General features: G+C 36.4%; 1 protein-coding gene across 7 annotated transcripts in view; it reads left to right on the top strand.

The window, feature by feature from the left end:
- LOC126236058 (uncharacterized) overlaps positions 1-15815 on the top strand; it is a 79200-nt gene that overhangs the window by 54078 nt on the left and 9307 nt on the right. For all 7 annotated transcript variants that reach the window (XM_049945106.1, XM_049945104.1, XM_049945102.1 and 4 more), the window contains exons 4-6: positions 10794-10968; positions 13160-13396; positions 13484-13701. In XM_049945106.1, the coding sequence (XP_049801063.1) occupies positions 10794-10968; positions 13160-13396; positions 13484-13701 (630 nt within the window). The remainder of the gene's footprint in view (positions 1-10793; positions 10969-13159; positions 13397-13483; positions 13702-15815) is intronic.

Here is a 15815-nt window from a genome sequence, read left to right on the forward strand (position 1 = left end):
CGAATAAACGACTAACAGGAATAACAGGTAAGAACTTCTCGGTGTATCCAAGAAAATGAAATTTTGACAGAAAATTTTTGGCCAGATCGCTATACAGTTGTACAGTCTCCGGCTAGCAGCCGCAGGTCTATTCTGGAAGTAGTGCGGAAAACACATTGTACGAACACGTAAGAATGCCTAACCGGAGAATAATCGCGGGATAACTAAACTGGTGATTCTGGCAGTGTTAGTGAAGTTAACCAGCGAATAACCTTTGACATTGGCAGGAACAGATACAGAATTAGTGATGACAACATTGTTTGTTAGAACGAGGAAGGAGAAGAAACGGGGACATCACACAAATTATGGAAGAATAACACGATTCCAAATTTCTATAAAAATTTTGCACTACTCCTTTTCGATCTCATGATTGAGAAACTGGACCGTATGAATGAAGTGTAAAACTATTTCCTAACGTAAAGCTTTTTGCTTGTAGTAGGCCTAATAGGCATTTGATATTGGTACTTCATGAATTATATTCTGCCGTGTTATAAAAATGACCATTTCTGCCAAAATAGTCTCGTTTATTTGGCATGTGTCGCAATTGCTGCAGTATTATAAAGGCCTATTTTGTTTTATCTCGCAGATAGTGACAAAATATAGGTAATCAGGTCGAGAAACCACATCAGTCTTGGGCCTATTTGTGTTTACAGCTTTTTCAGTATTAGACAACAACATTTCAATTTTTCAAGTAGCAAAACGTTTTACGAACTTTGATGAGGTAACAGATCCTTTCGCAGAAAGGAAAGCACGTCATGTAAAGTTGTAGCAAGATTAGAGAGAAAAAAAATTCTAGGAGCTAAGGATTGAAGAAATGTGTACTATCTTGCTTGTCTCTTCTCTTTACTGGCTTTATGTATCCTATACTTAATTTTATGTCGCACAAAACAGCAAGTTGTTAGCTAATAGGGAATAAAGAGTGCAAATTTTCTAAAGACCGGCAGACTGGAAGCAGGAGAGGCACCATAGGATATTTTAATTTCCACTGTCCTGAATATAGTTTGATGGCATCCAGTACAAACTATACACGTTTCAATTCCACAGACCAAAATACAGTGACGTGCGATAGAAGAATCCTGTGTGAAGAGGTGTGGCGCTGCACTTTGGCACACTTAAGATCAGATAACATGTCTTAAAATTCCTCGGACACGTATGTTTTATGTATAAGAGTCTTCAGAAAGATGTGCGCTACAAAATGAACGTATTTTTGAAAATTCGATTTTTTTTTTTTTAATTTTTTTTTTTTTTAAATGTCCTATCTCAAACGCTCGAGGGACGCCACTATCTACTATTGCCCCGGTTCGGAAATATCGTAGATACAGATCTGATGCGCAGAGCAGCCGGAGTTATAATAGGGAAGCCGGTACTTTCCATGTGACCCGTGTTCACATTTAGTGACTGCTGTTTCCTCTTTGTCTACTGTAACTCACGTCAAATGAAAACAAAATTGATTTCTTTGGCCAGGAGCTATCATGTGAATTAAAATATATTCACATAATTACGGAAGGCTAAAATACGTTATTAGTTTTAGATTTTATTTTATTTCCACCTTTCTGACAGTCAAGCATTAATTTCCATGCAGAACAATGAGGTTACTTTTATCGGTTTGCAGAAGAAATTTTCTTTTATTAATCTTTTCCGCTGAGGCAGTCAATATATTTTAAACAAAGGGTTTAATTTCAAACTATTGGCTAGTTTCAACTGTTCGGTGCATTTAAAGTGTATGTTTTCATCTTCTAGCACGTATGGCATTATGCCATAACAAAGAGCCAGACATGAGATAACAAAGTATTGGTACCCAAGGAAATTTACATCCTGAAACCACATTGAAAAGCTTAATATCAGGTCGATGCCTACTTCACTGGGAATCTGGGACTCATTTAAAAATCAGCTTTTTGATGACGGGCCACTTAGAAGAATTTATAGCCCAGAAGATCACACTTTTATGTCGTTATTAAAAAAATTTACTGGCACATTTGTGTGCTATATCTTAAAATGTAATATGTGCATAAAAGACCAGCATTATATGTGAAAGCTTAGCTACTCTTGCAGCTTATTGGCCTTAAAGAACATTATTATATGTGAAAGCTTTGTTTTTCTTGTAGTAACATTATATATATTAATTTAAACCATTAACTTTTCCTGTTCATGTGTTCGTGCTACTTAACAGCGCAATCTTGATTTCAATGCTTCGGAAAGTAACATGCAGTGTTTGGTGGAATTCGAATTTATACTTTCGTAATATGAAAATATGCAGCGTACGTGTTACTGCACATCAAACATCTTTCCAAAAGGTGTTTCATTTTCTAAAGCGCTGGGAAATTCTACGCCCATGTATAAAACCATAACCATTCAAAGGATTGATTAAGTTATACAGTTCTGAGAGAAAATATACTGTCAATTAACGGTATACTGTCAATTAACAGGTAAAAACTTTGTTTCCACCCAGGAGAAAGTGTATTTTTAACCGGGAAATCCGGGAATTTCCTTGTCCTCGTATACACCCTGTTAAAATTGTCCTGCTGCATATGATGGCCTTCTTTGGCCTCTAGCAGGTCTTCCTATATGTTTGTCTTGCTTTCTTGGCCATAGTAGATGCAGACCTGTCTGCATCGGCTGTCCTCGTTGTATCGCATTGTTGCACCCCAGTGATCAAATTTTCACCAGGATTAATTCCCAGCTTTTTCAGTTCCCAACACTTTCCAGTATTACCACAATTGAAGGTAATAACAGCATCATGAACTCCTAGTTTCATTGTATGCATGCCTATATATACACTTTGAGGAAGGCGGTTCCAAATAATGCTGTTGAAACATTCATTTGGGTTCTGTGTCTGTCCATGCAGACATTTCCTTAGAAGGTGAGGATGAGCCAAGTCTCTGAAAATAGATTTAATTGCTGTAATAACAGCAGAAGGAAGAGAATGCCGATGCGAATAAGATTCTCCAGTTGCCTGAGCCCTATTGTATTTGCACCACGAATTTTCTCCTGATGGACACAATCCATGACATGGCGTATCATCAGTAGAGGATTTATGGAAGAATATGGCCCAAACATCTCTCTTCATTGCCTCCAGATTTTCTTTATTTCTCCTAATTGCGTGCCCATAGTATACCTGCAAGTTTTATATTTCAGTTTTAGTTAACCGACCCTGTCCGGTCAACAATTTTCCATCTTCTAATTTTTTTCCTCTCATATCAACAGTTAAATTTTCTCAGCCTTGTTCCCAAATGTTTTTGAACATGGCCTACACATTCTATTTTGCTAATAATGGCATCTCCATATGGCTTAGAGTTCACCCCATTGTTGTATGCCTTCACCATCGCCCAAATATTTGGTGTACTGTACGCCTCTTGTTTCTACAGAGCGACGAAATATTTGTTGTACTCCATGAACTTCCATACCACCACTTGTTCCTCTAAAATTAGCCACACAGTTGTGTTCTTTATGTTCATTGACTTTACAACATTTGGAATATTTAGACATTATCTCCACGTCTAACCCTTTACCAGTGTCTACTCTTGGCAGTCACTACTCCATTCAGAGAAGTATGTCTTCTTTTCTGCCAAATTCCATCAAATGCAACTGCAATATCCGAACATTCATCGTTTTCTTCCACTACTTCCCTAGCAGCCAGTGTCATGCTTTCTCTAATATTGCAGTCAGTTTTTCAAATTTATTTGGCGGTTTATGTAAGTTCATCGCTGAACAAAATGTTCTCCCTGCAGCTATGCCCTTGCCAATGGATCGTAAGGCATAAACTAATCTAGTGTTGATTTCAAAAGGGCCACTTGCATCTGGTTTTGAAGAATTCATAAATGAAATCACAGCTGAGCATGTAGTGCAAATTAAATCTGAAGCAATTGCTAGGCCTTTTCTCCCACTGGCACTCTCACAAATTTTCACACTTTGTGACTCACCACACTGTCTACATTGTACAAATTTAGAAATTAAATCTGATAATATTCTCAAATTTTTAATAATGTTACTGCACCTCTTGTCAATTACAGTAAATTCATTGTAACTATCTTGAAATAGTGAGAGCTTCTTTGATGATGCACTTGTTGAAGAATTACAATTAGAAACATCGTTGCCAGGTGACATAACCTCTTGTACAGAAAGCTTTTTAAACTTGTTTCCTCTAAATTGTCGTTTCTTGAAAATGTGTTTATGTTTATTCATCTCCAATAAACACAGCAAAACACATGTAAACAAGCACTGCAAACGTAAATATAACAACTACTCGCAATCACACTTGAACAAAACTAACGCTGTTTGAAAGCGTGTTGTTTACAAACAGCAGAAACAAAAGAATATCGACTGTTGCATTCCAAGGATAGCCAACACACTCGGGAGAGAGAAAAAAAGAAACCTAACTTGCAACGTAGGGGATATAAAGATCTAAAATATATGCAGAAAAGTGGGTGTGGCACATAAACACATGCGGTAGTAAAATGCTCTTTAAATACTCGAAAAAAATTTCTTTCAGCAAAGTCGTTTTCAGAGTACTTAAATAAAACCTTAATCTATCGAAATATGATGAAAACCGAAAATCGAGTTTTTTCAACCTGAACCTCGGTGTGGTCCCCTTAAACAAACCAACCAACCATTCTACCTCAAGAAGGATCCACTGGCTTCGAAAGCTTGCCTAATTATAACCTTCTTTTATGTGTGTGTTCTGCTGCTGCTTGGTGAGTAGTTTTGAAAGGGGGGGGGGGGGACACTTCTTATCTCTTCTCATCTGTAATGTTTATTGTAAGTGTTTCACTTCTGTACAAGACTAAAGTTTAGGAAAGACTTCCTAAAAGTGTCTCTTGGTATTGCCAGTCTGATTTAGTAATGCCATTGACAGTTATTCTGCTACCAAAAAAGCAAAGCTTGTCTACTACTTTTAGCATTTAATTTCCTAATCTAATCCCTTGTGAATCACTCGATTTGGTTTGATTTAACTAAATTCCATTATCTATTGTGTGTTACTTTTGTTAATGTTTATGTTATAACTTCTTCTCAGTATTCTCTCCAATCCACTCATATGATCTCCCAACTAGCAAACTTCATTTTTTTTTCCTTCCAGAACTTTAATTCCCATGCCACATTTCTCCTGGGCTTCCCGTACTGTTTGCTCAATGCATGGATTGAGTAAAACAGGTAATTGTCTACAATCCTGCCTCATTCCATTCTCAACTACTGCCTCCCTTCCATGTCCTTTAGCTCTTAGAACTGCAGTCTGGTATCTGTACAAGTTGTAGATAACACTTTATTTCCTGTATTTTATCCTTTATAACTTCAGGATTCCTAAAAGTGTGTTCCAGTCAACATTGTAAAAGCTTTGTAAATGTGCAAATGCTGTAAATGTAGGTCTGCCATTCTTGAATCTACTTGTAAGATAACTCGGGGTCATTCCTTGTCAAGTCATCCAGGCCATGCCACCCATTATGTAGTTGTGAACTGAGATTTTGTGTACTGATTTTGTATCTAATATCGTGAACTTTTGCCAATTTTTATTGCTTACTATACAATTGCTGAAAGTTTGATGCAATGCGTTACTTCAGAGCAAACTGTAAAAATTTGAAAATTGGCTGCAGTTTTTAAACAAGAAATGGTATGCTGACATTTTTTTCCCAGAATATCCTTTTGGACATGTAGTTTCTGAAAAAAACATGTTAGAATTGCCCAATTAAATTTTATTTAATTTTATTGTTAAATTAGAAAAAATATTTTGGACAATTGGCCCCCCTCTGGAAAACACTGAAAAAATTAGAAAGTGATCTACAAATAATAAAGTTACATCACACAAAAAATCAGTTTTGAGAAATGAATGGCACTGGAGAGAAATACTATTACTACCCAAGAGACATTAACAACATAAGTACACATAACAATATCCAAATTGAACAAAAATTGCAATATATGAAACAAAATTACAAATTATAAAATATAGGGCAACTTGTACTTTACATGACTTATGAACATTTCTTACTTCTGCCATAACCAAATTAACTCAATGTAAAAATACATAGTGTTTTGTTTATAATATTTAAGCATTTTGTCAAAAGTCAGTATTGTCAGCACTGCACAAAATGCTGGTGCTGCAATCTGCATTAAAGTTGATTCGGAACTACACACGTGACGAGACACTTTAATGCTTAGATAATATTTTTTTGTATAAGAACCACTTTTCTTCCACCAACTTTGAGGACTCTTTGCTCAGAGAATAAGTACAGCCTATTGCTGTGGTGATATCAACTTCACACATAATATGAGAGAAAGAAACATCATTATCAGTCCAATAGAAGGACAGGGATGACCTGTGAGGATGCATGAACCTTACTGTAACATCTTCACAATTCACCTTGTCAACAATTCCCAATTACCAAAAAGAGTCATATGTACATGCAACATAGCAGTTGGGCTGGGGCATTATTGGCGGAAGTGCATCTGAGAAATAATGCACGGTACTAAAATCTGTATCACAGCTCAGCCTTTTTGCTCCAATCTTGATTGGTGATATTGGTACAGTGCGATGCATAGATTGTGTTCCAGGAATTGTTTTTGCACTTGTTAAGCACTGAGAAATATAATGTCTGAATTGTACCATTTCATCTTCTGAGACAAAGAGAACTGAAATGTCCTGCAGAATTCAAATACCTGTGAAGCTGTAAGTAAACTCTTTGCAAACTTGTTTTGTGACAAGTCTTTTTAACAGTGCCACCAATAGCATCACGGGGAGATTTGCCATGGCTGGTAGCAAAAAAAGGACCAGCTGCACTTTATACAGAAGTCGTGTTCGTGGTAGCAGAGATTTCTGAAATTCTTACTATTTGTTTATTGTGCAGCACAACCATCAGTGAAATACTCATCATAAGCAAGATGAATTTCTGGAAATTCACACTTTAAAAAATTCAATACAGTCTTCTGAGTCTGGTACACCAAGGCAACATCATCTTCTAGATCATCAGAAACAATACAAATACTTCTTACAAGCAACTGTTTGTCCTTTTTGTAATATATATGGGTGCAGCTGCCATTGTTCCAATGGCACCCCTGTACTTCATCTTGAACAACTAAATTGAGATTTTCACTGAAATCCATTAAAATTAACGAAATCCATTAAAATTAACACTGATGATCCTTCATCAAGTGTTTCCTTCTTCATTTTCAGATAATCAGATTGTGATTGAGAAATGAGTGTGGAGTAAGTTTTTCAATTTTCTTAATTAGGGTGTCACAGAATTCTGATAGAGAAGTGATTTTGAACACTGAAAGTCATTCTATCAGTTGATACCCATTGACTTCACTGAACCATCTCATCATGATCATATCTTCTATTTCATTTTGTAAGTGGGTTTGAAGCAATGAACTGGTGGGGCATTTTTCACACAGACGAAGCATACAGGCTAGGTTATTTATATCACAAGTTATTATTTTAATTAGATCGTGGTATGTTTCTTTAATAGAAACAGAATGTAGATGCAATTTAACGTTTTGGTTGTAAATGCTCACACATACGGTATGTGTTCCTGATGATCCTGCATGTATACACACTTTTGGTCGAAGAGAAGCAAATTTTGAGAATCCTACTTTGTCTTCAGGATACTTTTTTTATAGAGAGAATACAGTTCAGTTAAATTGCTTTAAACAAGATGCTTTTGTTCATAGGTATTTTTGCTCGTGCTCACTTTGTCTTTTTTCCCAGTCGTTAGTCTTGTGTTTTCGTCATCTAAATAAAAATTCTTTACTTTTTGCTCTGTATCATGTGGCAATGTCTTTTCTCTTTTCTGCTCAGCCATTGATAAAATACCATTCTCCGTTTAAGGAGCTCTTGCTCATCATACCAAATATTTAGAAACCTGAAATTTAGACTGACTTTCTGTCGAGACCAAGTTGGCGGCACACGAGTAAGTAATTGAATTTTTTCGTGATTATTTGCATATTCAATTTTCTGTTTGATGTTGTCCACGAGTTCATCATGATGTTTTGCCTTTTCTTCCAGTTCTGTTAAATCTCTGTCAGGGATAGTGCTTGCATCAGCAGCCAGCTTAACTTGATATGTATATGAAATTTTAGTTTTCAGAGCCCCAGCTGCTGATTCAATTTTTGTTTGAGCGCTGCATACCGACTACGTCGAGCAACTGAATGCAGCTTTGTAGGAGATACTCCTAAGCTAGTTAAGCTGGTATTGAGCACAGATTTTTCAGGAGTCTGCACCTTCACATTACTGTCATTTATATAGTCATCGAGTCGTCACTTGCATGTTTTTCATTAGTAATATATCTAAAAACAAAGATGATGTGACTTACCAAATGAAAGTGCTGGCAGGTCGACAGACACACAAACAAACACAAACATACACACAAAATTCAAGCTTTCGCAACAAACTGTTGCCTCATCAGGAAAGAGGGAAGGAGAGGGAAAGACGAAAGGATCTGGGTTTTAAGGGAGAGGGTAAGGAGTCATTCCAATCCCGGGAGCGGAAAGACTTACCTTACGGGGGAAAAAAGGACGGATATACACTCGCGCGCGCGCGCGCGCACACACACACACACACACACACACACACACATATCCATCCACACATATACAGACACAAGCAGACATATTTAAAGACCAAATATGTCTGCTTGTGTCTGTATATGTGTGGATGGATATGTGTGTGTGTGTGCGCGTGCGCGAGTGTATACCCGTCCTTTTTTTCCCCCTAAGGTAAGTCTTTCCGCTCCCGGGATTGGAATGACTCCTTACCCTCTCCCTTAAAACCCACATCCTTTCGTCTTTCCCTCTCCTTCCCTCTTTCCTGATGAGGCAACAGTTTGTTGCGAAAGCTTGAATTTTGTGTGTATGTTTGTGTTTGTTTGTGTGTCTGTCGACCTGCCAGCACTTTCATTTGGTAAGTCACATCATCTTTGTTTTTAGATATATTTTTCCTACGTGGAATGTTTCCCTCTATTATAACCTTTTTCATTAGTAAGTTTGATACAGGTTGGGCACATTTTCTGCCCAGGAATAACACTAAAGCCTCTCATTTTTGAAGGTCTTTGCCTTTTCTAAACTAATTTCGTGCAATCCAGATGAAACAATCATTTATGGTGCCTGAAGGGATCTCAGAAAATTTTCTTATGCAGAGAGAATCTGCGCAGGTACCTGTCTTTAACACACACACACACACACACACACACACACACACACACACACACACACACACACACATGAAACACTTAAATCACAGTATGGATGACTATTGCTTTGCCATAATAAAAGTTCTTGTTCTTCACTGATCAGTTCATTCACACAAGTCAGGGCATTATCACATATATCTTGCAGATACTTTCCAAGAAAACACTGCCTACTTGTACTTTCCATACTGCTTCCTAAAACCAATATTTGTCGTAAATAATTCGAAAGATGATTGGTGTAACCTAAAAAGTAATTAAATAATGAAAAATCATTCTCATCCCATTGTTTCATTATAAAAGTATTTCACATTATTAGTGTAATATTAGGGGACTTAATTTTGTTTTGGAATGAATAGTTAAAAACTGCAACAATTGAATTTTTAACCAATAATTGACTCGGGGTACAACTCGGTACAAGAGCTCAGAACTGCATGCTCATTGAACACATGACTCAAAACAAAGCAACTGGATGATGCAATACACGTAGTGGCAATAAAACAGTGATCTCAGATATGATTTGTTCCTAGGGAAATCCAGTGTAGCCAACTTCAGCAATTTAGTGGTGACATGGTAGTCATGAATTAGAAACTTCAGTAGTTCTTTTACAGTAACATTGTTATTCACACTTCCCATTATTTGTACAAACTTGCTCTTTTTGTGTGACATAATGGAAAATTTCTAATAATATTGTAAATTTTTCAAAGGTATCTATGAGGGGGCAATACCTTTAAAAAAATTGTAATATCCACGCATGGATTTTGTTTAAAAGAAATTATTTACTATTTTTACTGAAATACAGATGGTGGATATTCACTACAAGAAGCATGACTATAAAAATATAAACCTCCCTCTTTAACTTAAAAAAAAATCAAGCTTCCACTGCAAAAACTGTAGGAACTATTGCAATTTTAAATTGTACAGGAGCTCGTCTAAGAAAGCCTGAATTCCTGAATCTATACAACTTCTTTTTATCATAAGTGAAAAAGTAATTGACTTGCAACATTTACATTTTTGGAAATGTGAATACATCTAGGTAAACTTCCACTACCCAAAATTTCAAGGTTTTGCTTGACGATGGGTGTCATTTGCTATAATTTCTGTATGATTTGACATGGAATGACCCATCGTAGAGTTCATATTGCCTCATGTGTTCCCATATTTCTCCAAAATCCAAACTGATCCTTTCCATTGTATTAAACTGATGGATTGAAGTGTAAATTATGAGACTTTATTTAAGAATATGAAAAAAATTAAACACAAAGTTCAGCATCTCAGAAAATGAAGATTATATTGAGATAGGCCAAAAGAGAAAATACTGAAAAAAGGCATTTGAGCAAACAGTAAAAAGTTTTGCATGAAGGCACAAAAAAAAAAGAAAACACAAAGAAGTCTCACGTGTAACAAATCAACAGTTAAAGAGAATCTTGTAATAATTCATTGTTCATGTTTGAAGTGTGAAAATCCAGAGGAAGCAACTGCAGAAGAGTTTGCAACCATAAATTCTTAAAATGAGTTAAGGTCCATTCAACATAAATTATGCATTTTATGCTAAGATTTTTCTTTGTTTCTTTTTTGATGCAGAAATGATGCTTACACTCTTATGGACTTACTGAGTGTATTTTTGGATCATACTACGAGACGACTCGATCATTCGAGAGGTGATGATCATGCGTGGTTAAGGGCAGAGCAGTGTGCTGGTCTTTTTACTCGCTTAGATCAATGTGGGGCAACAGGCCTACATGAGTTGACAGTAAAGGTTAGTCAATATACCATTGTGTTTTTCTTCACAAGGGTGATATAGAATTGCAGTTAGTACTTTCTGTTCTGAATTTTTTTAAATATGTTAGCATATATTTGTTATACAAACAGACAATATTCTAAGTTTTCTGTGTAGCACTATTCTGCAGCTTCTACCTGTACCACAAACACCACATTAAGGAAGAATAAGGCAACTGAAATGTAAATAAGCTCAGTCGTGGGCCACCACCAGACAAATGTAGGTGAAGTGCTGGGAATTCAGCCATTAGTGTCTAGTAACTTTTGTAGATTTCTCAAAGGCTTATGAATATATACACAGATTAAATATATACATCATCCAGAGGGCACTTGGCATACCAAGGAAGTTAATTAACTTGGTGAAGGTATGTACAGGGGAGACAAAAGCTGTGGTGAAACACTAGGGGAGCTGTCCAAGGAATTCAGCATCAGAACAGGTGTAAGACAAGGTGATATCATTTCACCATTGCTTTTTAATATGGTCTTGGAGAAACTACTTGGGGAGATGAAAATAGAAAGCAAAGGGATGATATTAAATGGAAGAACAAAGTTATTGAGGTATACAGACAGCTTTCTAGCCACAACAGAGTCAAAGAAAGAAATATCAGAAACTGTTGGGAACTTAGGAAAGAATGACAGTAAGATTGGACTGTGGACTAATGCGGAGAAGACTGAAATGATAGAAGTATCCAGAGAAGCTCCGAATAATTCTGACAGTACCCGTCCAATTGGAAGACAAAGAAAACAATGGGAAGGTGAACTGCAGAAGGTCCTTCAGCAGTTGGGTGTCCATGAGAACTGGATCCAAAGTGTGCAAAACTGGGCATCTATGGAGGAACATTGTAAGCTCAGTGCATGATTTTCAGGGTCTGTGATCATCAATATGTATGTTTGTGTTACTATAAAAGAAATAAAATAAAAACACCATAGCTATGGAATTTCTATGGTCCCACAAATAAAAGTTTCCTTTGAAAATAACCTTTGAGAGATGAAAAAATTAAAGGACTAAATATTATATATAGCATTTTATGACAGGGTGATATAAATAGCAGAGAAATCATTAGAAAACTGTCTTAAGCATGTATCAAGTAAGAGTGCAAAATATGCCATAGAAATTTCATTGCTGTGCAAATTGGAATTAAGATTATTGTATCAGAACATTGTCAAAGAGTACCTGACATGTTTCCTTATACTTACTAATATTTAAAATGATGGCTCTTCTTCAAGTTCCTGTTAAAAAGTGGAAATAGTTCAATCACTGTATAGCATTTCTTCTGTTTCCTTGAGTCTGCTCACATTCATACTGCAGAGCTCTTTTTATTTAATTTTGATTTAAAATGTAAATCTTTATTGACACAAGGTATTGCAATTTGTCATCACATACCTAGTACTGATGCTCATCACTGAAATAAAAATATGGTCGTGGAAAGTCGTGGTAGACTGTAAATAATTTAGGAGCAAAAGTAAGTATTCACCAAATAGTAGACACATAGTACTTGACAAAAAAAAAAAAAAAAAGAAGGAGAGAGAGAGAGAGAGAGAGAACGAGAACTTGCTAGCCTTCAATCACTTGCTTTTCAAGCTAAAGGTCGCCCCCCCCCCCCTTTTTTCCTTTTTATACACACACACACACACACACACACACGGCTACATTGTGCCAGTTGAATAATTGAATACCCAGTGTCAGGACTGCATTTATGCAGCTTCACTGGCTTGAGGGGTTGTGTCAGGTGGCATTTGAAGAGGAGTAGGGAGCCGGGGAGTGAGATGGAGGGTTGAATTAAAGTGGCTGATAGCTCTGACGGAGAAAGCAGGTGCACGATACAGGAATGCGGAAGAGAGAGGTAGCAGGTGGTAGGATTGAAACGTGACATACAGGCACCATCGTTGATGAGTTTATGCAATGCAAAATGATATAGAAGAGTGGATTGGAGTGGGTGAATGCACATTTGAATGCTGGAAAGTTTTCAGTCCTGTTTGTGTACTTGTTGACAACTCAGCACCTCTACTGTTTTGTGTATTGTTATCTGTACTTCTAAATTATTTACATCATTGAAGAAAAACTTTAATGTTTCAGGTTATAATCATGAATAACACTAAAGACATAACACAGAAAACTGTCCCTGTCATGTCTTGCACAGAATGTAAAAAATGAGACTTCTCTATTCCAGGTACGCCTGGACCCTCGGCAGGGGGGTGACTTGGAAACAGTTTCTGCTGCAAATAAGTCATTCCATCGAGTACTTCGCAATGGTTTAGCTCAGAATTTGCATACGCTCATACTTAGATCAGTGTGTGACAATGAGATTCTCAGATTGCTGGGCCGTAACTGCCCAACTCTCAATTATCTCGATGCTACGTCCTCCTGGCTCGTCGATGATGGTGGCATAAGGCAGCTGTGTTTTAAGGTACATGAAATGAACAGAAATGTTTTTTATGCTCACATTCTCATTTCTGTAGGTAGTAACATAACACCAGTATGTGATGGTTTCCAGGAACCAGAACTATATAGTGACATATCTGATGGCTACGCTGATGGGAATGAAACGTATGTGGATGTTTTCTTCCGTATCCAGCCATCGGAGCTAAATACGTGTTGCAGAACTTTGCATGAAGTTCGCATACAGGATACAAATACTTCAGAAGTTGGGGTTATCATGCTTGTCTTGTTCATTCCAAACCTCAAATCATTGGGTGGTTTTATTTATTACAGGTAAATGTGTATCCAGTATCAACAGTCTTGCTCAGATACCTTAATTCTTGGTATATCGAAAATAGTAAGTGATGACAAATTAACTTTTTAGATACTTCCTGCTATTGACTATGTTTAAATGTTGCCGAGAGTGGCAGTATGATGGTTAGGATGCTGGATATGATGTTTTTAATTTTTTTTTTATCTTTGTGAGTCTTAATTAACTACAATACTACCAAGTCCTGTAGCTATTGAGCAGATCGAATATATTGAAATTATAAATAGTCGTGTGCATTCGTGTAGTTGCTAAACAAATTGAGCACTACAGAAAACTGTTCATTATCCTGGTACAGATTATCTGGTTTGCGAATTATTTGTTCATAGTTCAGCCGATTTTGAAAACAAAAGTGTGAAGTATTCTTTTAATAATTAGAATGAATATTTTCATCGAGAATACAAATTTTTGGTTCTGAAAACATGACGATGAAAATATCCATGAATGGTTTAACAGCAGTGACCCTGAACCAGGATTTGAGCAGCTAACCGATTTGATTGTAGGGAACAAGTGTGTTTGGTAAATATACAGTGAAGGTGATATGACCGAGGACCCTTTTACCACTGGAAGAGAGACACTAAAATGTGTATCTGATACCAGAGTATGCAGGACAAAATTTGTGTGACTGTACCAACGCTTTGACTTTCCAGAAAATGACAACTGACATTAAGAAAAAGATTAATGAAAATGTGGGAAACAAATTGAACCTTTATTTCCTAAAAGAAAATTTATAACAAATGGTACAAAATACAGTATATTTTAAGCGTAATATTGTATAAATGTGCACAGGTATGCTCTCACTTCTTGTATTACTGTGTCCATTGCTTATAGTCAGATATGTTTCAACATGTTGTTGGTACCTGGAAGTACGAATTTTTAGGCAAAGTAAGCCGAACATAAATGATCTATATTTGTGATCTGTTCTTTTGTAGATTGCATTCAAGAATGGCCTGTGGTGCCAAAATTGGCCAGTCATTCAAAATGCAATAAATACTTGGTAATGGAACAACAGCTGAGGTGAAACCATAACACTGTCTTTAAAAAAATTCATGGCTGAGGTACTCTGCATGAAGAAAGTGACTGAGAGAAGGATGGTGATCAGAATGACAATGATAACAGTGTATTTTCCTGTGATAAAGTGAATGTGTTGAATGTTGCTGATACTATATGCATGTTCCAAGTTTTAAATAGTGTGTTGGCGTGAAAGTCATAGGCAACACGAAAATCATCAGCAGGTGGACTTAAAGAGGCATTAAGGTATCCTAGGTGTTTCAAGAATTATTTTATTACAATTTCTTGCAAAGATTTCGTATGTCAGTTGTTGTACCCTGCATAATAAATCATTTGTTCAATTACAGATGAAGTAACTATTGATAACATATATATTGAATACAGGCATTTATTTCTTCAAATTTAAGGTTCCAAATGGGCAGTTCAGATTAAGCTTGATTTGAAACTCTTGGGTAGCCATTGTTATAAGTAACTGATTCTGGCAATTTAGTAGGAGGGAAAAAAATGGAGATTTGGTAAGTTAGTTCTTTCGGTTGTTGTAATAGGAGAAGACTACTATAATAGAGAGCAACAGAAAGGAAAGTGGTAGGTGAAAGCGTGTTAGAAGGGTGACTGGGAAGTGTGTGAAGCAGCTGTGGGCAAACCAATAAACTAACACCCACATAAATTCACAAATGATAAAGTGAAGTGTAAGGGAAAGACAAGAGCAACAAAAAAGTAGAGAGATAATGAGAGGAGACTACTGAAGATGGTGAGAGAAGTTGGTTGTTCATGTGGGCATTGTATACGGATGACGTAGTTCATATAAAATCCAGAGATGCAACAGTTTTATGTATTTCTATAGTAGTAACTTATGTCAGTAATATTATCCTACGAACTCTGCAAAGAATTAATTCTGTGATTGAAGAATCACCATACACACCAGCAAAATGTTCTGTTTAGATAATAACACCTTGAAGAAAAATTCACTTGAAAAAGCTGTAAAATTATGAGACAGAATTGTATTCCAGCTAATGTGTAAAAGTTATTTTTTATGTAGCTATGTAGTTCACTTAATTGGTTGGTTACG

Source organism: Schistocerca nitens, chromosome 2 (genome assembly GCF_023898315.1).
Source record: "Schistocerca nitens isolate TAMUIC-IGC-003100 chromosome 2, iqSchNite1.1, whole genome shotgun sequence".
Taxonomy (NCBI): Eukaryota; Metazoa; Arthropoda; class Insecta; order Orthoptera; family Acrididae; genus Schistocerca; species Schistocerca nitens.